The sequence below is a fragment of the Solea solea genome, chromosome 13 (assembly GCF_958295425.1).
Source record: "Solea solea chromosome 13, fSolSol10.1, whole genome shotgun sequence".
Taxonomy (NCBI): Eukaryota; Metazoa; Chordata; class Actinopteri; order Pleuronectiformes; family Soleidae; genus Solea; species Solea solea.
Genome location: NC_081146.1, coordinates 5,650,865 through 5,676,410, shown reverse-complemented (window position 1 = coordinate 5,676,410; position 25,546 = coordinate 5,650,865). Strand labels below are relative to the sequence as shown.

The following is a 25,546-nucleotide window of genomic DNA, read 5'->3' as shown; positions in this document are numbered from 1 at the left end:
TAAATTATATTTTCCTCCCCTTAAAAAGGCTGGGGCCTGTTTTACACTTTTTTTTTTTTGCAAACTGTGTCCCCTCAAGTACACAATAACAAAACAATGTTAAATTATACTGTTTTAGTTGCTGTTTTTGTTTTAATGGTGACAAGGCCAGAAATTGTGCACCTCCATAACATGTCGAAGTTATGAGCAACCATCAAGTGTTTTCTGTTTCTTTGTTTGTTATAAATAAATTCAATGCAGACCTTTCTTTGGGGCCCCTAAAGACCCCAGATTACAGTATTTACTGTATTTTACTAACACTTTGTAAATAAGTGACCGTTTTATGTTGTACTTTAGCTTAAAGATGTTATTTTAAATTATATAGGATTATCTGTTTATTATATTTCAGTAAATGATTCATGTGGAGGATAACATGGTAGAGGATGGATGGATTTCAATACTCTCTTTTATTACTGATTGTATACTAAAATACTAGGTTGACTAAAAGATGCATGAAAAGGTAAGTAGCATTTTATCATTTCATTCTTAGATTAGAATAATTTACATTTCCAAATGACATAAATGTAGAATTATACAATTTGTAAGTATTTGTAGGGCCTAAATGATGAATAAAATGTACTTAGTTTATTTTTACAGCTGCTATAATGTACGGTATACAGTTTATAATAGTTTGAGTACTGTTGGTGGAATAGATTCACACAGAAATTAGTAATATTCTATGTTGTCATTCCTACTCCCCAAAAAATGTTTCCCATGGCGACGTCATATAGTGTTTTTATTATGAATTTTGTAATGTTTTCTGACAGTTCTCAATAACAATTAGTCAGCATAACTCATGTCATCATTGTATCAATAATTACAGGTAATTTTCCAATAGTAACATCGTAATAATATAAGTTATTAATCAATGCAATGTTTATTCCTTCTTAATATCACACTCAAAAACGACAGGCTTTATTTACTGACGGTTTAGCACTGCACATTGATAGGCTACACAGACAGACAGCAAGAGACACACAGAGGGAGGGAGCGGTGAGGAGAAGCACAAAGTTGTACATTCGTTGAACCAATGATATAAGAATGGCGTGTAAAATAAATAGAAAAACTATTTTAAAGTGTGAAAAATATATGGCAAAGTGTGAAAGATGAACTCAGCGAGATGTGTCTATGTTTCACAACGATGTGCCCTCCTTTTTCTGTGATTCAGATATCGACAAAGTCTTAAATTACAACAATATTACACACAAATTAAGACACACTCATCAAGCTGGGGATTATCATCCTTATCACTACTACTATTATTATCATGATGCTGTTTTCTGGTGTAACAGTGATTTCTCTAATGGGGAAGAAAGTATAATCAAAGTCTGCTCTCTCTCGGAGTGTGCAAAGAAAGTGGTGGCTGCAATAATAATAATAATAATAATAGTAATAACAATAATATTGTAATATTCATAACTGTATGTACAGAAGATTTATTACAATCAATACAATCAAAACTGCCCAAGCTGAGCTGACATTCTGGAGACAGCACAGGTGGCATCGTGGAGTGTCTGTAAGTGTATGTGATGCAGCTATTGTACACAGCAGTGTGCAGTGAGTGAAACAGTGAGAGTCATTTACAAACATTCTAGCGGTCACTAAGAATGGAGGAAGAAGGGCTCAGAGGTCAGGTTACACCTGTTCTATGGAAGATGGTGAAGTTTACCCATCCAGTGGTACAAGATGTAACTTTGCAAAGACTCTGCTTTCAACCAGAAACCTCACTGATGTTGCATGGCCTCAACGCCAAGAGTACAGTATTCAGTTTAGTTGGTGTACTGTACAAGTACAAACTTGAGTAAACGGGTTGAAGTGTATTGGTCCATTGTCCTCAAATCTGATAATCAGCTCTACATTAAATACAGTAAACATGTTCCTTTCATATTTTTTTTCTTGTGAATAAGTTGGAGAGTGACCGTAATGTCCGACCTCACTGTCTTCACTCTGTGGCTAACAGTGTTTGAGAGGAATGTGTGGAAAAAGAGCTTGTGCACAGACTTCTCATATCAGTCTTATGAGGGAGAGCAGAGACCTGTTGGGATCAAGGCTTGTGTCTACAGATCTGTTCAAGGCCTGTGTGTTGTGGATTCTTCCAGGTTTTGTTGTTGTTGTTGTTGTTGTTGTTGTTGTTGTAAATATTCATTCTGTGTCTATAATAAAAGGATACAATCTTTAAAAAAATCTCATTCAACCAGTATTACACTATACTTCACATGACTTTTGAGTGATTTAGAACTGGTGCACCACATACAATTTGGTGGGGTTTGCTCGGGTGGTTTAAGTACATTAATTGTATACATTGTGCCATTGAACATTTAAGTGAAGCACAACAGCCTGTTGTTGGCGATAGGTCACAGATGGTGTTGACTGTCAAGAGTATTATAGTGACTGTGTTGTGCGTCGTGTGTGTAAGCTTACATTCCTTATACTAGTGGTGTTAGCAGTTGTTGATATTAAAAGTGGTGAAGTGTGTGACTGGGGAGACGGTTTTGCGGTTTCCATGAGAAGTGGTGCAGAGATACGTATGGCTCAGTAGCGACGGGCATTGCCATCCCTCCCCTCTTTCTTGATGATGATTCGCTGGTCGTCGCTTTCTTCTTCGGGTGACTCTGCTACCTCCTCCTCCTCCTCCTCCTCCTCTTCCCCCTCGCCTTCGTTGTCAGCGCAGATGCCCATACGAGACTCATAGGACTGTGAGAAGAAAACAGGTGGGTGAGAAACAGGTGTCATCAGTCAACAGCTATTACTGGTCAGGTTTTTACCTCCATTGGGTTGACGATGATGGTGAGGGCGGAGTCGTCCCACTGGCTGCTGCCCTCCTTAGCCCCACCCCCAGCACCTTCACTACGGCGATGGATGGAGCGAATTCGGAAAACACCCAGGATCACCATAACAATCAGGAAACCCACACACACCATGATGATGACAGTGGCCGCTCCTGGTACCACTGTTAAAAACATGAAGAGAAAATAAAATCAGTATAAAAAGACAACTGTGGTGATGTTCTGTTTTTTATTAGGTGTAATAGTGGGCGGCAACTAAAACAGATCATTGCATGATGTTTTTTACATTTTCACTGAATGCCTACAGGTTATTAGAAGCACTGCTAAAATGATTTAGAAAATCATTTTTCTAAAGGCAGATTTTAATTCTAAGACATGATTCAACCTGATCATTCTACCATTCTTAAGTTACTGCAGGACTGAATCTCCAGAGCTGATGTGTGCACTTACTGTTTGTTGCACTGGCTCTGAATTCAGAGTGTTATCTTGTAATTACTTTTAGATCGCTGCATGCACCATTAGAGATCTGCTGCAGCGTTTTATCTCCAGCAGGTGTGTGAGGTGTTTTGATAAAGGTCTGCTGCTTCCTCACTTCAGGCTTAAAAACTAAAGAGGCCACTTCCTCTGAAGTTATGTCTATGAAACTTTGGAAAGTTTGGATTTAAGATCTTTAAAAAGCAGTGTAAATGCAACCTGGAATACTGAATAAAACTGTTTATCTATTGGCCCTTTTCCACTATGGTCCCAGCTCACCTCGCCTCGCCTCACCCCAGCACAGCGCACGGTTTAGGTTGGTTTTCCACTACAAAAACAGTACCTACTCAACGTGGGCGGAGTTATCACTGCACGGCTACATGAAACTGCAGTGACTTTGTTTTACACGCAACAAACACAAACGAGTGACTAGTGACTTGTAAAGCAGTTGTTTTCAGTGTAACTCAATCAGTAGAATCAGTTCATTAAAACTATTTGTCCAATACTTCCTTCATGATCGGAGAAAAGACTCCGTCTGACACAGTCACTAGACTGAAATTCAGCAATGCTGTCACTAAATACACCAGACTCCTCTGTTAAATACTGAGATTTTAGACATTTCCCTGGTAAATGTTGGAGATTAACCCACGTTTTTGTGATTGTTAAGTTTTTTTTAACTGTTTTTTAACTATTGTTAAGTCTTTTTAACTTAACAACTTAACCGTGCCATGGTGCGGTGAGGCGAGGCAAGCTGGTGGAAACACGCAACCGTCTATGTCCATGCATGGCTGTCATCTCATGACATGGTATTTTTCCTACAAAGGTGCTTTATACATGTCACTTTGTAATGTCATGTAAATGTAAGAGGCAACAGAGGGAAACGTCACCTGAGTTACGGTGTGGATTGGGCAGGGTGTGTCCACTCAACTCTCCTGTATGATGGGATGGATGCAGAAACTGCTGCTGGGAGGCCAGCAGGTGGGACGGGTGATACAAACTGTCCAGAGAGTGAAGGAAGTTCACCTGAAGACGGAAGGAAGAGAGCCGTGTTGGGTTAGGGTTATTTTTAAATCAACCATACATCCAGGAACAAATAATACGTAACAAAATCACATTTTCACATGCATACACATATGCATTATTAAATAATTTCTAAATTAGTTGCCAACTTTTTTGATGATCGATTAATAGTTTTCTTTTAATAATTAAAACTCGTTCTCAGATTTTTCTCTAAAATGTGAATATTTTCTGGTTTCTTTGCTCCACATAACAAAGAAATCTTTACAACTGAATGATTTTGGTTTGGGGACAAAACAAGACTTTTGAGAACGTCATCATTTCCAGGTTTGGGAAACAACAATCAACATTTTGCAGCATTTTCTGACATTTAATGGACCAAACAATTCATTTATAAGAAACACACACACACACAAAGAACTTCCCTAAGGTCAAGAATAAACTTCCAGGCTGAAATCTTAGCATATTAATTTCCATGTCAGTAGCAGAGATGTTATGCGTGTGATGTTTGCCCTCACCTCCAGAGTCAACTCATTGCTGGTGTATCGACCATTCATCTCAGAGCAGGACAGGCGGAACCGCCTCTCGAAGCGGGCTGAGCCTTTGGCCATTCGGTAGCGGACAGAGCGAAGGACGTCCTCGTACACGGAGATGGATTCGGCACCTGAAAGGAGCAGTGAACAAAAGAAGAGCAGAATAAAAAGAAGACAGAGAGTCAATACTCGGACGATAAGGAGGAGGATAGAATAGTCGCCTGCAGCTGTTTTATTGGCAGCTGGGGGGCGGCTGCATAGGATGGATGACTTACTCTGAGGTCATTGTGACTATCATACTGAATTTAAAAGACTCCAATGGAAAAGTTTTAAATTAAAACTAACTTTCCGCCAAAGTTTGAGCAGTTTGTGTTATTGTACACTCACTGAAAGTAGATAAAAGGAAGATAATAACAATAACTATAATAATCAACATTTTGTTTGTGAATCAGTGTACCTGTGATGGCAATATAAGCGGTGGTGTTGATGATTTCCAGTCCTCTCTCTCGCACAACATCCATGTCCACCAGAAGCTCCTCCCTCTCTGGGTTTAACTCCTCCCCCAGCGGTTGGACCTCACAGCCATCCAAGGTGTGAGCCACTGCGTCAGACATCAGAGCTAAGAGATGATGGGAAGAGTAGTGGAAAAAAGATGTAAAGAATGTAAAAAAAACAAATTAGACTACAAAGACTATTGATTTATTTCTATAAACACATCGTAAAGCCGAGCGGTAAACAGGAAATACAGTATGTTAAAGCTGTAGTGCGTTACTTTTAAATATAAAAAAAATGACTCTCTCTCAGTATAGGGGCATTTAGATCACCCAGCACCCATCAAGTGTGTTGTTTAATGTCAAGAAAGATAAGTCAACAGAAACATTGCAATAGTAAAGTGATATTTATATGCCCACAATAATTATACTGCTCAAAAAACCCGGTCGTTGATTTGTTAGATGTGATTAAAAACTTATTTCCATACTGTCCACCCCACATATACCTATATGTATTTATACACATATACGTATATATATACATATATACACAAAATATGCATACACAAATACGCATAAAAAAAAGACGTATTATTCCAGTTTGAAAAGTAAAGCCCAGGAAGTGAGATGGAAGTAGCAGTTAGCTACCAGTGAGTGACTCTACTGATAAAAGATGATTGAAACGATGATGGGAAACTTAGCTTCTATTTCTCAGTTAATTTATAATGTACAGTAAGTGAATATTTTCCATCACAGTTAATGGAATCTATCACTAATTTCTTCAGTAGCACATGCTGTCAGTTTTGTTAATTATGTTCCCATTTAGAGGAAAATAGTCAGCAAATCACAGCACATATGAGTTGGTATTGTCCGATAGGTTCCTGATTAAACGTCTGTAAACGTCCAGCAGCAAATCTCGAAGCTTAAAACCAGGAGTTTGCTTTGCAACCTGAAGACTAAATCAATTTTTATATACAGTAAGTGGGTCTGATAGCATTTGCAAAACAGAGACACATTAATGACGTTAAGATCGACAAAAAAAAATCACCAAAAGTTACGCACTGCAGCATTAAATGTGCGTCAATTGCAGCTGGTTTTATGTACAGTATATGACAAACCTCCTCCCTCCATCCCCTGCGCCGCTGTGTTGACTGCGTGAGACAGGGAACAGACGATGCGGAGCTCGGGGAAAAGGGGGACACCACGGGGACTTTCAAACTCAGGAGCAGGACGAGCCAGATGAGGACCGACCCCGGACAGAGAGATCTGAGGAGCGTCGGGCTGGAGGACCACCAGGTAGCCCTCCAGCTGCTTGAGGGACAGGCAGCTCTCCTCGTTGAAACATCTGGCACGAAGGAAAGAAGAGTGTGGAAAAGTGTTTAAGTCAGAAATAAAGATGTCAAGAGTCAGAAATCATGTCACTGGCTAGATAACCTGGCTATTTGCAGAGCATGGAAACCCTACAGTGATTATTAAATGTAATATATGTATCCACGACTTTAGTTTTATTTAAGAAAACGTTCAAATCCAGATGAGGGAGGTAAGAGGAATGTGATTGTTCAAAAAGCCATGAGTGACAAACTTAACATAACATTTTATCACAACATGGAACAACCGCAGCAATAATTGAAACGTTCAAACATTTGAGACGGACATAAAAAAGATGAACAGCCTGGTAAATGGAATAACATTGTAATTATACTATTAATTAATTTTTCTCTTCTTCATCGGCTTCAAATGTTCGTCTGAAGCTTTGCTTTGACTGTTAGCGAACGCAGACCACAGAGGCTCTGCTGTTACAAATTTAATTTTCCTGCCAGAACGGGAGAGCAAATCAGATTGATGACAAGCTGCTTCCATATTCCTATTCATCTGCGTTATAATTCAGCAGCACATCTAAAAGGGGATTAAGCAGAGCGAGTGTATTTGGTGTGTGTGTGTGTGTGTGTGTGTTATATTTCCACTATCAGAGTGAGCAGCTGCTTCTATCGTCCTCTCCAGAAGGGCCTGCTGTTAAGCCATCTGGGTAACTCCTGGCCTCAAATCAGTCTAATCTTTACACACGCAATAAAAGATGCTGAAGAAGAAAAAAAACACCTCTGGTGCACTTTAGCCCAAACCAAGAGAAAAAAAGAAATCTGCCCATGACCTTGAATCAGCAGTAACTTAAACACACTCAGTGGAAGAAAAAATCTCCTGCACCAGATTGTGGCCTGGTAATGATTTTAATCTGATAAACAAGCCACAAAAACAACAGTCCCCAAAGACAGTAATGAGAAGATCTGCACAGGAGTTTGATGAGCTCTGATTATTCAGGAGGCTGCTAGTATTAATATAAACACACAATATAGCACGCAGTATATGCGATGGACTGTACTTCCCAAGGTGAATTAATATTTCATCAGCTAAAAGCGACTGCGAAAACCAGGCAGCCAGTTCACAGTTGTTAAGCATGGTTGAGCACTGACCTGCAAACAGTCTGTGTGCTTTGTATTTCACAGTGAGGTGATTCACTGCAAAAGCAGAGAGGGATATTTTCATGGATGGTGCAGAGGCTGAGCGGTGCTGTTTGGTCGCTCACACAAGCCGCGGTGTTAAAAGGTAAGAATCAAAGACACGGCTTGTCTTTAATCCCGAAACATAACAAGCTCATACGGCAACGTTTAAAAACATGTTTCAAACATGCAGATAGTTGTGGTGACTGCCCTTTACTCTGTCAAAGTCTCTGAATCAACACGGAGATAAGATATTCCTCGTTATCTCTTGACTCTAACACACTCGCTATACATATTTTTCTTTCATGCCCCACCAGTTCTTATCATGGCCGAGGCAAGGTCCAGATTTGATGAGTTTAGTGTCAAAGGCCAGAGAGTGATCCTTCATCTGTGTAGAGCCAGAGGAGCCAGAGGAAAACTATGTGATGTAACCTTCAGTGCGTCAGTGTTGTCTCCTTTCTCTCAGACTGCATTGTCCTCTATGTTTACTGTTAAAATCCTGTTCTGTGTGCAGTTACACACAGTAATAATATATTTCTTATATATATATATATATACATATATCTCTGCGCTCTTCCCTTATTCCACTTTGGCTGCACTTTCTCCTTCTCAGCGTCGGGTGGGAGGAGCCATTTTTGGTTTGCATAGTAAAAACCTTGTAGAAACAAGGCAAACAACATAAGAACCTTGTGATTCTACACTTACGTAAACATACTTATGGATAGCATCTTCCATTTCCACCAATAAACCCACATTATGACATGATGACTATTATCTGTGTGATTATTGATGTCTGTGCACATAAAGATACCTTATCCATCCCCGTGTGTGTATGTGTGTGTGTGTGTGTGTGTGTCTGTGTGTGTTGTACCTGAGTGAGGTGCTAAGTTTAAGCGGTCGGACTCCTGGTGTGGCAAATCGCAGAGAGTTTCTGTAGGTGACCTGCTGAACGGCGCGGTTAAAGCTCTCAATGTCGTCGCCTTCCAGCACCAACACAGACTGGCTGGGGTTCACGTGAACCTGCACGTGGAAAATGTCACGTTCATGTACACTTTCAGATAAATGTTCATCATGTTACTGAGGCTCAGGACTAAAAGGGTTGAGCGATTTATGTTTGTAAACAGAGATACGTGTTAGTTCCAGATGCAAAAGGGATTATTTGAGCTATCACTATCATGTGGTGTTAGTCATTTCTCTGAGGTATTACCTTCATGCCAGAGCCCAGCGTCTCCAGGTCTCCAAAGTCGAGCCCCTCCCTGCAGGCGTAGAGACACTCCACCACACTGTGAGGCTCCACGCTGCCGGGACGCACCGTCACCCCGGACAACAGGCCATGGTAACCACCTACATACTTCACTAAAGACCAAACAGGAAACAAATGAAAATGCCATGATTGTCACTCACTCACCTTCTTATATAGACTGCAATCATCATCATGGCAACAGAGTGAAAAGTCGGGGGGTCACCTGAGTCTTTACCCTCTGGGATGGTGTTGTTTAGTATTTCCTTGGGCTTCTCTTCAGTCTCTGCAGAGAAAACACACAAATGCTTCAAATCAGCTTTAGTCATCAAGCCTCTCTCATTTTGAATCAACTCCCTGTTTCATTGCGGACGACGGATCCCTTCTCTTCATTTTAATGGAGACATAAAACAATATTTTTGACAGAGCTTATAGTTAGGGCTGGATAAGGACCAGCTCCTCCTGTATATGCTGCCAAAGGCTCAGACTACTGTGGGACAAATGATACACTGAGCTTCACTCTCCCTCCTTCTCCTCCCCTCAATATCTATAACTTGTTACTGAATTCAAGTCTCATAAAAGCACATCACTGATTCAGCTCATTTCTTACGTCCTTGTGCCCTGTCACCCTGCAGGTTTCCATAGATCATGTGGTTCTACCGCTATCACTAAAAACCATATTTCCATACTTAGTAGCACTGTTATCATTGTCTCCATCACTGTAAGCTGCTTCCATCTTACACTCTTTGTATGGTCACAGAGTTTGTTTACAAAACTATGTCTGGCCTGTTTCCTACATATCTGAATTTGTATGCAAATAAACCAAAAATAATCAAAGGTTGTGCTCAAATGTTGGTCCCCAGAGTCAGAGCTGAACTAAGACAGAACGCTTTGAACTACACTGCTCCAGCTTCTTGGAATAAATTACAAAAGGCACATAAACTCTCACAACTGATCACATTGAGGGGATTTATATCAATTTTAAAGGATAGAGGCAAGAAAAGCATCATTGGTCACTGTAAATGTTAGTAGAGTTTTCATGGTGATACTTCTTAATGTCTGTTAATGTACAGTGTATTGACTGTATATTGTGTTCATGGAGTGGGTGATAGTCTGCGTTTGTATCATTACTGTTGTTTTAAATGTTGTTATGCTGCCGTGTTGGTCAGTTTCTCTCTTCTAAAAGAGTTCTAATCTCAATGAGACTTAACCTGGTTAACTAAAGGTTATATCTGTCTGTCTGTCTGTCTTGGCCAGGTCTCCCATCGGAAAAGAGTTCTTAATCTTAGTGGAACTTTTTCTGAGAGAGTAAAAAAAAAAGAGTAAAAAAAAAACTGCAACGCCCACTGAGGTCAAAAGATGGCAAAACTCTCCACCATAAACTTGTGTGGAATAATTGTGTTCCCCTCACTACTTTCCAAGTGCAATAAAACTGAAAACAGTGCAATGTTGGAAAATGTACAGTTTAAATATTTCCCACAGTCTCATATATTTCCCTCAAAACTGCATATTTATCAAGGTAGTAGGTAAGTTTGTATACATCAAGAGTGTTTTTTTATACACACTCTGGACATTTTACAGTCTGGACTGTCAGTTCTTGCACAGACGGCGAATAAACATATTGAATCTTGAGTTTAAGTTTCAACAGATTTAAATGAATTTGATTTGAAAATAACTGATTGATATGAACGGGAGGTGATTGAATGGATGGAGGTGCCAAAAACTGACAGACAGACAGAAAGAAAAATACAGAAAAAAACTAATAAAAAGAGCAGACGTGACTGAAACACTGCAAGAGAGGAAAAAAACACAACTGTAGAATATATTTTAAAAATGCACCAACTCCTCATTATCCAGCAGCAGCTGCTGCCTGAGCAACTTCCACTGTAGACGTGAGAAAAAGAATATATCTGCGTGTGTGTGTGCGTGTGTGTGTGTGTGTGTGTGTGTGTGTGTTCTCAGCAATAATTGGCAGCCAGAGTTTCCTATTTTAACCAGTGGTTGGGATGTAAGTGGCTGATAGCTGTCTGGCTCTTGTGTTGCTCTACTGTCTTGAATAATTGATATGACACTTATATTATTAGCCCTTCAAGACAAAATGCATCAACCAAAACGATAATGGAGTGAAATGAGGGAGTGAAAGGCGAGATGGAGAAAATGTCTGGGCAGATTATCTTGAGATTCCTTATGAGGGTTTATAACTTGTTATTGCTTGTTCTGAAAATGGCAAAAAAAATCCGCTCTCTTTTGGTGAGTGACATTTCACTGCAGATTGGCAGAGGAACGCAGAGGAGGAAGCAAACACAACTGCTGCTTGAAGCATTGATGCAACAGAAAAATAAGTAAATAAATAAATGAATAAAAAAACAGGATTCCTCGCTCTGCTCTGCTCTGCATTCATTTCTGTCAAAATGCTTCATTAAACTGGAATGAGATGTATGTCAGTTGTGAATTCACTCAGCATAAATTTACCCCAGCAGGCGCCGATGAGCATCCTCTGGCGGGGGGCGGGGTTAGGGATGGCTCCGTTGTCGTGGATGAGTGCGGGGTCGAAGGTCACGCCGTCCACATACAGGGTCACTGACGGGAACTGGACGCTCAGTGAAAGGTGATGCCACTCACTGTCACACACCTGTTCGACAGGGATTAATAAGTCATTCAATGCACAGCAAAGCCATGGTTACGAACAACAATATACAAAGATCAATTTAAACAAATTACAAAAGAACATTTGAACCAAGGAGAGAAATCAGAATGTGAAGTCTTTTAAATGAATGAACTGCATAAAGTACTAATACAATAATGTAAAAATAATAAATAGGACATTTACATAGGCACCAATAATAAGACTACTGACCTCATTCTGAATAAGATGCTATTTCAACAATGATGTTTACATGAATAATCCATTCATACTCCTGTTAGTTGTTACAGACTGATTATGACTAACGTCCTTGTTACACACACTGCTGCAAAAACTACAATAGGATATTATAATCTGATTAAGATGTATACATGTCCACATTATGTGACTACGATCAGCATAGTCTGCACATCCTAATCTGATTATTGCCTTTTATGACCTTATTCTGGTTAATGAAGACAATTGAAGAAAGGGGGTTTACACTGCATTTTGTTATTAAGGCTATTATCTTAATCTGGGTAATATCGGAATATTCATGCCCATGTAAACTAATAGTCACTGGTAAAAGTAAAAGATCAGTAGTGAATCTGCTGTGGTGGCCGCTAAAGGGAGAAGTCGAAAGAAGAAGTAAATTGTGATTAAAATACTCAAGATAATTATATAATATTAAGGTAAAAAAAGTGAAAAGGAAAACAAAGAACAGAAAGACAGGATAAATGATACGCGGGGGTGCAGAAAAGACACACCAGGTTAATAAGATATGCTGGTTCAGACAGAAGGATTTGACAAATCTCTGTATCAGCTCAACATCCTTTAATCCAAGCTACGTCAATCTGTCTGGGACCAGTCGCCTCAGTCAAAACCAGACATCGTTACATACACGTGCAGTCCCAGCAGTCACCTGATCAATCGTATGTGACACCCTAAAATAATAATATATTAATGAATAATATATTTTGTTATAAGAAAAAGATGGGTGGTATTATTAAAAATATGTGGGATTAAAAAAGTTAAATAAGTTCTTAGATAGCATTTAATGGGATTGATTAAAAACATCAAAAATAATCAAAATGGTTAAAAGGTGGTTAAACTGATAAAAGTGTTTATTTCTTTATTCTTGAGATCTACACAGTGGTCTTGCTCGGACAATCTGTGATCGCTTGCTTTTGTCTCATGCCCACATATTTTCCTAATATTATTTATCTATAGAAACCTATAGTAGCCCTTTGCTACTTGGGAGTAAGGTTGCATGATTTATCTATTGTTTTTACATCAAAATCAGAATTTGAAAGAACATAATTAGTATTTTTTTAGTATTTTATAGACGGCTATTTACAGAATCGTTCTATTTGTCCTTGTGTCGTCTCCTTTCGTCATGTGATAATTCTCTGCTGTTCCTCTAAAGCAGACATGCATTAACTCTCACACATGGCCTGTTGCTGTCACGCCAAAATTAACCAAATAGGTTCAATATTGATGATGGGACAGTTGTGTACGTGCATGTGTTTGTGCTTGAACACAGTGTAATGCAATGTCCCGTTATTTCCATATTTTCGGAAAATCTGGCAACCACACCTCTGCAATGTTTTCATCTGGGATAAGAGTAACTCTTTTAAACACTAAAGGCAGCTGTTGTACACATTTTACATATTATAACTTCAAATTGAATTAATAAATCATCAGTTCACATATAATGCAACTAAAGTGCAGAAAAATGGATTAAGAAGTGTAATACATGTTTGTTTTTCATTTGAAAGTGAATGGGACTTGTAATGTTGCAATGTTATTTATCTTTTTGCTGTGTGTATTACATGCACATGCGTGTTCTCTGTAAAGCCCCAGTGACTTGTAATCCCATGATGATGGATGGGACGGATGACACTGAGATGATAAGTAACGCAACCAACTCTTTGATTTAAGGTACAAAACACAAAAGAAAGTGAGAGTGCCAGTGAGAAGATCAAAACTAAGTGTTGTCATTCCCCCAGTACCTGCTCCAGTTTCCACAAAAACTTGACAGGCCGTGCAGCAGAGACGTCGGGCCAATAGAAGAGAGAGAGGCGACAGCCGTGGACGGAGAGGGAATAGTGTGAGTAGGAGTCATCTGCAGAGCAGGAGGCAAGAAGAGAAGCTGAGGATCATGGGAGGTCATTGCAATCTTGTCAAAACATCTTAACATTACCAAGCTCTCTCTGCAGAGAATTAAGAAAGAAAATAGCACACATTTATATATTTTATTCTCTGTTTCATTTTTCTTCTTTCAAACAATATTCTCGTCTGATGCAATTACATCGCTTCACTCTTCTTGTGCTCTCCACTTAAGGTGAAGTGCCTCTCTCTCTTAAGAGCACCTTATAAGAAGAGGGGGAAGCTGTGAACATCAGCCAGGCGAGATTTCGTCCACAGCTCTGTGGATTAGAGTGGGTGACCTTCTGGGAGAAAAAGCTAATTTAACTTTATTTACAAAAAGTGACCATTGTTTCTCCACACATCTAAAAACACTATTGCTATTGAAACCCTATTGATATGACAAAACATTTTTCAATATCACCAAATTATTGAAGTAAGATACCAGCCCAAAATTCATCATTACCACGAACGCATTGTAATTGGAAACGTAAACCCTAGATATAACGTACCATTCTTGACAGTGCTGCACACAATAGTCTCCTCCTCTTTGCGACTTCCTCGGGTCTGAGTGGTCGAAGGCTGGATGTTGGCGCCGCCCCGTCGCATCCACAGCTGCAGGGTAAAGTGGTCGCCTGACAATGCTGAGACAACCGAATCTGGCACAGTGGCGACATGGTTGGATCCGTTGAAGGAGAAGACCAGAGAAGAATCAGACGAGGGGAGAGTGGGCAGAGCTGAGGTCCAGTTAGCTGCAGGAGAAGGAGGAGGGAGGAGGTCCACCTCACCCCGGACAGCACCTGGTGAAAGAAAACAGAGAGGACGATTAATGTAATAGATTCTGACTGCAAATGAGGGATGTTTTAAGGAGTAAGAGCAGAACCCACCACACAGTCTGCGCACAGATCTGTCAGAGTAGCTGTCTCTGTCACAGCCCTTCCCGATGTGGCCAGTCTGGAGCTCTACAGTGGCCTGGATGTTCCACACGGTCTCCTCACAGGTCTCTAAATGCAAACTGGGAAACAGGGGGATGCTGCCTGACCCGGGAGTGTACTCTACACGTTTGGTCCATCCTAAAAGCAGAAGCAGTGAGACATAGTAAGATGATTAAGACTTGGCAGCCTGTCATACATCTTTCAAAGGGATTTATTGATAAGAAAAAGAAACAGTGGAGTCTAGTGCTGGACCAGTTAATGGAAACCTAATGGTAACTGTTAAGCTTGATGTAAATCAGAGAGAGTAAGACACTTCTGCACATCCTCTGGGCTCTGATTAAAACTAAATCTAAAACTTCAGAGCAACGTTTCACTATAGAAGGGCAATAAGGGCACAATTATGTAATTACCTGCATTCACTTACTGATTGGTTCTTATCAGCTGTGAACTAAAAGCTCCATTAATTATCGGTCTAACAAAATAATCCTTGTTTTACTTTTCACCATCGTTCACCAAGGTTGTACTTTCTTAAACTGGAGGAGGGAATCAACTTCCTGTTTACACTGTGATTGTGTTTTAATATGGTAATAATATGGTCGCATATTACTTTTGAAAAAGAGCTAAAAACACTTTTAAATGAAAATGTAGTAGCATGCAGCAAAGAAAGCTAAAAAAGTCTAAGAGAGAATTGGACAATAAAAACATAATAAAACACATGTCATTGTTTCAGAGAGTCAAACATGTGCAAGTTTAAAAAAATCAGCAGATAAAACTCAAAAATCAACTATTTCTGCCTACTGCTACTTTAATGCTGATTCCTCCATATTATTCATCCATACTATACTCGCCGAACACATAACTGTCACTTTATGTCCCCTGATAATGGCCTTCTTAAAATATAAAATGTCAATTTTAATGTACTTACAAAAAAAAGTCACGTTAGCTGGAAACTGCTAGGCAGTTGACACCTGAAATGGCCTGCCATGAAATTAACATTTCAGAACACAGTGAATTTAAACACTGCTATTGAATGATTCTATAAATTATTAACAACACTTAAATTAATCATCATTCTGTTAAATCACTTCATGTCAATGCCACCTCTTTAAAACTCTTCTCTTGGGATTCATCCAGGCTGCAAACCCACACACATTGTGACTCTAATTTTAAACACAAAGCAACAGAAAAAAACACACATCCCTGCAGCACCATTATCCAAGGATAATAATCAGGGCACAAACAGAGTGAACTGTGACATTGCTTACCGATCCATCCGGGTTTGCAGGACGGCTTGACCGTGACAACGACCTGGGCGTCAGCCTGAGCGCGGTTCTTTCCACAGTCAAAGGCAGTCACCCAGAAGGTGTGAACACGCTGATGCTTCGAATCCAACGGCTCTGTGTTCTTTATGTTACCTTAAAGAGACACGGAGCGAGAGAGATGAAGAACGAAAGAAATGATGAAACAAAGAATGAAAGGGAGACGGAAATAGTACGATTAGTCACCGACAACTCGACACTCGGTGATAAAGCTTTAATCAGGGCACATACACGTTAACAGGGCCCCCGTCACCATCACAAATAGAAAAGCATAAAAACAGAAGAAGCTACAATAAAGTGAAGTGAATGGAAACTGAAGGGTTTTCCTGTTTTGGAGATAAAGGTAACAGCGAGTAACTGTGATAGACTGACAGCGCTCAGCATGGCAACTGACAAACAAGGCAAGGAAGAAGATGCTGTGACACAGTGAGAGGAGCAACAGAGGGATAAAAGACAGAGTTGCAGCAACAGAAGATAAAAAAAAAAACAAAGTCAACAGAGAAAGAAAGTCGACAATGACAAGCCTACAGCGTGTGAACAAGGTTAGAACAAAAGGTCTCTGTGCTGCCGTACCAGTGCGATACAGAAATGAAAGGAGACGCTGATCCTTCGCAAATGAAAAAATACCCATCAGAGTCTGCGACAATTCTGCTGAGTCATCCTAAAAGAAGAACCCGCACAGCTGCTGTGCCACATTACAAAATGGCCACAATTGATCTCCCACGAACCAGTCAAAGACGACTGGAGGGATTCAGGACATTCATTCTTTTCCTTAAGAAGAACAGAACTTAGAGGATCTACAAGCAGCCGGGAAGAAAAAGGATGTTATCGTCAAACCACCATCTGCTGCAACACTGATGCAGAAACAGAACAAAAGCACACCCACACACAAGTCTATTTTAACAGCATTTGGTTTCTACCTGTGAGAGAAATTACCTGCCACTCTTTTCGCTCTATTGCTATGCAGACGTCAATGTCTCTGCTGCCTGTTTTTCAACCTTTGAGCACATTTTGTTGAACACTGGTCTGAATGTTGAATCTGAATGTGGCTGTTTGCAGCCAAGGCCGCACAGAATGAGTATGGGAACGCAATACAGACAATGACAAACACACATTCACTATCATTTCAAGAACCAACATGAAATCTCACCATCATTGTCAATAGCGAAGGGCACATTGGGAGTGATGATGTCATAGAAGCAAATCTGGCTGTACTGCGGGGAGCAGTCGGCGTCCAAAGCCTCCACGCGCACAATTCGGTCAAACAGACGCCCCTCTGGGACAGAAGCCTCATAGCGACGCTCAACGAACACGGGGGAGAACTCATTGACGTCGTTAACACGAACATGCACGGTGGCCCTTGGGAGGGAGAGACAGGCAGATTATTGTAATAACAGGAAGAATAAAGGGCTTGAACAGTGACTGTGACTATCTTTTGTTTTAATTGGGAGGAGAAGGAGGTGGAAAAGGGCCGAGGCTGATCGTTATATAATGAAAAAAAATGCAATATAACAGGGTACAGTAAATAATATAAAGGACACACACATTTGCTTGACTTTGACCAATATCGACTGAACACACACATTGTCTCTGCGCTGCAGTGCACTTATATACTTATATTAAACAAGGGTAATGTATAAAGAAGAAATGAACTGAGTGAGAATATTGAATAGATGAAGGAAATTCAAAGGGAAAACGAGCTTCTACTTCTCACTTGATTTATAACATCAGTAAATATTTTCCTTCTTCAAGAGAAGATGACATCAACTTTGTAAACGATGTCCATATTTAGAGAAAAATAGATGTTAAGGTATGGCACATATCAGTGTGATTGACAGCTGTTATCATCCAGTAGGAGTTCAGATTCAAATAAACTGTTGGATAACAAACTCACTTACTTTTGGAGCATTAAATTGGCCGATTAATAAATCGTCCGGTGACAAAAAACGGCAAATATCGGCCCAGTTAATCTGCCTCTACACCCCTAGCGTGCACTAACTTGTGAGACTTCTTGCTGTTGACTCCATCAGGTCCCTCTCCGCAGTCGTAGGCCTGGATGGTGAAGCTGTGCTCTCGCTGGCTCTCGCAGTCCAGCGGCTCCTTGGACCGGACCAGACCCTCGCCAGTGGAGCGGTCCAGAACCACAGCTTCAAACTGGACAGTGCCTGAGCCAGACGGGCCATTGTGGACCCGGAAGCCACAGATTTCACCTGGAAGAGGAAGAGGATTAATTAAGGCTTGACAATAAAGTGAATGTATCAAATTACAAAGACCTACAGCATGAATTTAATAAAGATTATCAATCTTTTTTAAACTGTATTATAATGACATAAATATGTATCTCTAATATAATATATACTTTTAATAATATACAGTGCTAAACAAATGTATTAGACCACCACCCAAAGCCACAGCTGCTCTAAATTAACAGCATTGGTAATTATCTAAATCATTTTTTATGTTTCTGTAATGTTTAATACACCAGTATGTACAAGCTCTTTAAACAAAATGATATTTTTAATGCAAAAATATAATTATTATCGTTATCCATGAGTTTTCTAATTTACTGTTTTACAAAGAAAAATAAAAAAATAGTAAAGCACATTATTATTTCTTGATTATGATGTGGAATTACAGTTATTTTCTGGCATTTCTGAACAGAAAAAAATATGTTTTAGTGGTTGAATGTTGAGCTTGATTAATGTCTGACTTCTCAGAGAAGAAGCCCAGTGAGACGACTCAAATTTGGGTATAAAAAAAAAGGTCAATTCAGTTATTTGCCAAATAAATAAAAATAGTTTGGTGGTGTTTGTTAATTTGTTAAGCACCGTATATCATTTATAAAACCTTTCTCTAACCTAAAAAATAATGAATTATTATGATTTGAATTATTATAGCCACATAATACCTCAGAAATGAGTCATTATGAGACGTGAAGGTTTCAGCACATAATCACAACAGTCTTTTATTAGAAAAGCGCAGACATTTCTGGAAATTCCTTAACGTGCCACTTTATGTTACACAGGCAATCATCATAAGGAAGGAAAGACTAAAGCAGACTGCAGCTGAAACTCAAAATAAAACCGTCAGAATAAGAGTCAATCTCCTCTGTCTGACATGAGTCGAAGGTGCTCATTTTCATGACACGAGCTCAATGATTTCATGGAGCCCGTGAGTAATTCTAGTTGATCTGCTGCAACTTGACTGAACACAGTTATTTCCAGGACTCTGAGTGCAAACACGATAACCTTATTTTATAAGGCCGCAGAGGCAGCGAGCTGCTGACGGCTCTCGCAATGAAGGGGTTGAATTACACCACGATGACCTAAAAATAGTGAGTACATTGCGTTTAATATTTAGACTATTGGGAAATATGATTGCAAGTGCTCCAAAACTCCCTCTGTAATAACAAGGTTTACTATGAATAAATCATAACCTCGGATTGGTCACACAGCTGCAACATCAATATGTCCGCAAAAATCAAAGTGAAAATATTTTCAATTTAGCCTGGTGAGATATGGCTCTGAATATGGCTGCACTTGATATGACCTACTTTTGCCCACTGTCGGCACTCACCAGAAATTTCAAGTTCAACTGTGACAAGTAGTGTTTTTAATACTATATTTAATTGCATTTATTTTTTAACCAGTTCTTTCTTCCACCTAACTGTTTCCATATTATTTGAGGAAATTGGCGTTACCAGCGTAGTGTAGTGGAGCGTCTTTGTCCAGGGCAAAGAGAGGGGGATTGAGCAGAACGGTGTTGTCGTTCTCCATGACAATCCCCTGGTACTCTGTTTCAATCCATGGCTTGTGCTTATTGGCTGAACGACACAGAGAGGAGACCAAAGAGGCTTTGGGTTAAACGGAGCAATTAGAGGGAACCAATGTGTCTATTTTTAACACTCCATTATGGACAAGGACATGGTGAGAGTGTGCATGAGTGGGAAAAAAAAACACAATGTATGCCTGCATTTCACCACGCACACACGGTTTGATGATAGAATCCGTCTGTGATATCTCCACCTTGTCTCATCCACATCAAGTGCCACTGCACACCTTGCAGGTTGACAGTCTAATTAAGATTTCACCTTATCACACACTGAGGGCTGTATTGCCCGAATCAATCAGACAAACTGGCCTTCCACACACTGAGCACCGCACAATAACGCTGTAAAAAACAACAACCAGTGGAGTCAAAATCAAATGCCCGAGGTTTACGGTGAATTTAACCTTTAATTGCAAATTAATTATTCATCACTGTGGTGAATGTTCTGTGCTGACTGATCAAAGATCAAGTTAATGAGCCACAAGGACGACCATCTTCCCTCTGTTGTCCTCCCTGTCCTAACCCGGCAGCTACAGAGTTAGAATCAGACAGTGGTGCAGGACTCTTGTTTAGCAGATGCTTTGTTGTTTTCACAGTGAATTAACCAGAAAAGCTGACTGTAACTAATTCCTCTCTGTTTATCTGTGAGAGAGAGGAAAACACTGCTGGTTCTGGATCTGATCAAACCGCCCTCTCTCTCGCTCTCTGTAGCTGTAATCATTGTAAATGATAGTGTTTAAAGTGTGGAGTTGATAAGAATTTTGGAAGAATAACCAAAGGTAGGCTTGTTTTTTTGAAGTGCCTTACTCAGAAATATATAATAAATATGAATTCATGTCAGCTTTTGACCTCAAACTGTGTGAGGTACCTTTCATTTCATGTGTCCATACTTTACGTTATTTAAATTCATGAAATGTTCTGCTTGTGGCAAATGTATTGTAATTATGAATACTTACTAAGGCTGAAACAATTTGGTGATGAATCACTTACCAAATCAAAAGATAAACAACCACTATCTATTTTGAAAACTGACAGTGACTTATAGGCAATTTACCAAAAGTGTCAAACCTTGTGATGCTTCGTTTGTCATGAGAAAAGAAGAGGAAATCATTGGTGTTTGTACTGATTGGAAAACAGTCAGCAGTATATTTTACCTTTTTTAAAATCCCTTTTCTAATGGATCAATACCAGGAGCTTATTAAATAAGACAATCACTAGTTGCCACCATATTACTTGAGAACATGTTCTTATTTGTTCTTGAGCCACCGAAGAGAAAAACAAAATGCAGTTTTTTTGTTTGCAGAAGTCCAAACAAGTGCAGGAACATTATAAATAGTCTAAAATCTCAAATATATTTAAATTAAATTGGAAAATCAAGTAGAGTACAGATCTGACAGAGACTTTCATGCCAGAATGTTTTTGATACGATTTACTTCAAACAAATATTGATCCGTACAAAGTATCGATGTTTAATATCCAGCCCAGGTCCGAGATATTCATCGTCTCCTCTCAAGGTCTAAGATGACACTGTCTCCTCCTCCTCTGTTATCACAGTCCGCTGTCGTGTCTCTTTTTCGGTCATTTATCTCTTGCGCCGTGTTCCCTCTGCTGATCTCCTCCCTCTCTCCTCCCCTCCCTCCTCTGCTATATAGCATTAATCTGAGCATCAGGCCTGTGGATTACATCTGGGATTACAGATTGAGAGGCATCCCATTCCATCGCCCTGTCTCGCCCCTTCTCTGTGAATCTATATAAGACACACATTTACTGTATAAATGCTCCGGGAGCACCTCACATTCCTCTTCTCTCTCCTCCTCCTCCTCCTCCTCCCTCTTTATCAGCCTGTGGTTTCAACCATGTCTTCACCTGTCACAGCTTCCTCTCCTCCATCTCTCCTAACACCCCTCCTCTTGCTGCATTTCTCTGACACTCCATCTCTCCTTCAGCCTCCTCGTCTCCCCCATGCATCGCCCTCCTCTACCTCCTCCTCTGACACACGCTCCCTCCACGCTGTCCTGTTCCATTCGCCTCTTTCCCCTCAGCGCGATAACCACTGAAACAATGCTGCTGAATCAGAGTCACGGTTATCCAGGATGATAAATCTGCTACACGCTGGGAAACAGCTCAATCGTCAGCAGCATGGGCGAAAAACAGGCACACATGGGTCATGAGGATGACACACACAATGTTTGAGCAGGTACAGAATGTGTCGTGTGGTCACAAGAGTCTGTCTATGTGCATTAAAATCTGACAATAAAGTCGTCAAACAAGAACTGCTCCAATGGCAATACAAAAAAAAAATCATCATTTCACAATTAACAGTTAAAAGGATGAGGGACTGACCTTTGTTGCCATTGGCAACCGAAGTCAAGCAAAGGAGGAGAAAGGAGAGAATACTCATTCTGTCCATCTGAAGGAGGAAAGGAAAACAGTAGAGGTGGGTAACAGGGTGGGGTGAGGAGAGAGGGGGAGGAATACAGTATACATGCATCAACAACTGATCAGCAGAGTTTTTTAAGCAGACAGAGAGGTAGACACGCAGAAACTGAGCTCGGGCCTGTGTCAGGTGATGCAGAGAGCTGCCTGTGCAAGGAAAATCACCACGACAGTGTCACGCATGTAACCTCAAAAAGCCTGCGAGCGACACTGATCTAAAACTGGATGTGGAATCGGCGTAAGTGAACAAATAAAGCCATTGATGACCCTCGTCGTGACGCTTTCCTCTGTCTTCACACTGACATGCTTGTGTTAGGAATCAGGAGCATGAACATACCTGGTGTTTGGTGTACACATCTGTGTACGTGAGTCTAGAGTAGCCATTGTGAGTGCTGCTGTGTTTTAATTGTGGTTTCTTTGGCATTTAAAAGAAATTACAGCTGCTGTCTAGAGTGGAAGTGGCCTCAGCTGAGGAAAGAGTCCTTGGGGAGGGTTTTTAGCTCTCATTGACATAACAAGGCTCTTCATTTTTTTCTCTCTCCCTCCCCACTGCTGCAGTCCTTGACTGAACACATGCACTATACAGAAGATGCGTAGAAAACGAGGAGGTGCAGGCATGAGACTCCATCTGTTCACAGGTTGTTCAGGCAGCGCTCACACACACATCACAGGATAAGAGAAAGGAAACATGTTATGCGACAATAATCAGCTGCATGGCAAGGCTGTTAGTGACACACACTGGACCACAGAGCCGCACGCACACACACACACACACACACACACACACAGAGGCGTTTGACTACAGACGATGAGCTGAAGCATTTTGACATTACCATGGTGAGTGCGGTGATGCTCCTGGTTGGTACCCAGCTTCTACGCTCGCAGCATCCGCCTCACACCCCTGCCGCTCGGCTCGGCTCGGCTTGGTTCGGCACGGCACGGTCGGGCAATCCCCCGCTGACCAAAAACAAACCAAACCTCCAGGTGGAGAAGGACACACACACGCAGAGGGATCCAGAGATGTTGTGCTGCAGCAGCAGCAGCAGCAGGTGAGGAAATGCCACGGGTGTAGTGATGAGATGTGAGGACGGATGTCCTTGTTTTTTCAGCTGTGAGGAGAGGAGAGGAGAGAGAACGGTGGGAATGTTACGCTGGCGTCTCCTCCCTCTCTCAGCATCTCTTAACCCGCCCACACTGCGTCCTTCTCTCTCTTTGCCTCTCTCCGTGTCTCTCGCTCTCTCTCTCCGCCCCCCTCCCCCCCCCTCCCCACCAGCTGGGTCACAGACTGCTGCTCTGGCTCTTTTCGCTGTTGAACGCACACTGACAGTGACTCAGAGCCCGACAAAGCAGTTCATCCTACCACGCTAGTTTTTTAATATCTGCTGCTGCTGCTGCACGACGAGCAGACTGTGTCCTCCTCCACCCACTGTGTTTAAAACAAAACATTTGTCTCCCACATCTCTGCAAAATGACGTCATAGCACCCATTTTTGCCCCGCGTGCTCCTGTCAAGCGGATCACACACACACATAATGATTATAGTAACAGTATTCTCGTACTTCTGGCGCCGTACAGTATAGCCACTGTGCATATAGCAACTCTCCTCATACCTTAACCTAAACATCATCCTAAAATCACCTCTTAACCATCTTTAAAGTTGTGAGGAGCAGCCCAAATGTCCTCACTTTCACAAAATGTCCTCACTCCCTATGGCAGGGGACCTGGGGGCCATTGAGTGTCCAGTCTGGTCATGAGCATTATGGGGGAAAAAAAGGTTCAACTATGTGGGAAATAAGCTAAAGATCAATCATATTACAAGATTCCACCACGATAACACAATCTATACACATGATAGTCATGATGATAGTTTACAGAATTAAAAAAAAGTAAAGGTGATGATTATGATTTGGAAGATACACAATTCACAATAAAAAACATTTATAACACATGCGACAACTGAAATAAAAACACTAAACATGCTCATATATATACACATAAGTGCGATTCATATAAACTTAGGTATAATTATTATTATGAACATATTGCTCTCTGTTCATGACAGTAACTGACAATCATATTTATTATTATTAATAATAATAATAATAATAATAATAATACATTTAATTTAAAAGCGCCTTTCAGGTCACTCATTTAGTGTTATATTCTGTCTATCATCAAGCTCCCAATAACCACATTACACCATCTAGTTTATTGTCTTTTTTTTATGTGTAGAATAGAATGTATTATAATTATTATTATTATTATTGTTGTTGTTGTTATTACAGGAGGAGGAGAAGATTGTGGGTCACTTTTCATTATAAATTGATATTAAAGGTGTGGGCCTCCTAAAATCGAGTAGGGGCCGCATGTGGCCTGTGGGCCACGAGTTTGAGACCTATGGTTTTTTGGTCCTCAAAGATGCCCATACAAGAACACACGCACACATGCTTCATTGACCGCCAATCATTTTGACAGCCAACCCCAAACCTAATCCCTAACTTCACTTAACCACAAGTCACACATTAATCCTCAGCTCCAGCCTCAGCAAAAGTCTCTGGTCAGGTTAGCACAGCTCGTCTCATTAGGACACATCATTGTCTTCTGCTCATTTGCATTCACTGGTTACCTTAAACTTGACCTGTCCACAATTCATGTTATCTCTTTAATGAAAGCCTCAGAACACACACAGGTTTGAGCAGCTGTTCTTGTTTTGATTCTTGAGTAGCCTAACAGAGCCTTATCATCAGCCTTAAAGGAATACTTACCAATTTGCGTTTAGCTTTGTATTACTAGAATAAGGGTAGTATTTTTGAAAAATGGTGCTTCCCAACCTCACTTTCCCCTGTGTTGAGAAATATCTTCATTCTTCTCTGTGTTACATGCCCACCAGTGACACTTGGTCCTGTAAGCATTACTGTTAGCAAAGATGGCAGACAGCTATTAACTATTAACTATTAATTATAGTTGTGGTATTTACACCAAACGAGTCTCACTATTGTTTTTGTTTTTTTAACATTAGAGTGTAGTAAAATCATAAAAGATGGTCTAGGAGTAATTTGCACATTCATATTCAAGTGTGGTGATTATAGTTATTGAACAATAAAACAGTTTAAGGACTCTGGTTTTTAAAACTTAGAACAGATGTGCACTAAATGAGCAATCTTCAACTCCAAAATAAAACCA

The 25,546-nt window shown here is 40.4% G+C and overlaps 1 protein-coding gene across 1 annotated transcript; it reads right to left on the bottom strand.

The window, feature by feature from the left end:
* Positions 1–758: 758 nt before the first annotated feature.
* On the bottom strand, positions 759–23,569 carry clstn3 (calsyntenin 3). Its single transcript, XM_058648289.1, has 19 exons — positions 23,198–23,569; positions 22,272–22,338; positions 19,801–19,923; positions 18,100–18,310; positions 17,251–17,459; positions 16,047–16,196; positions 14,734–14,919; positions 14,359–14,646; positions 13,711–13,823; positions 11,548–11,707; positions 9,302–9,361; positions 9,043–9,191; positions 8,707–8,855; positions 6,459–6,685; positions 5,307–5,468; positions 4,835–4,980; positions 4,187–4,322; positions 2,805–2,989; positions 759–2,733 (listed from the first exon to the last, which is right to left on the bottom strand). Exons 1-19 carry the CDS (start codon positions 23,198–23,200, stop codon positions 2,572–2,574), a joined length of 2,886 nt encoding a protein of 961 aa, XP_058504272.1. The 5' UTR covers positions 23,201–23,569; the 3' UTR covers positions 759–2,571.
* Positions 23,570–25,546: the final 1,977 nt, after the last annotated feature.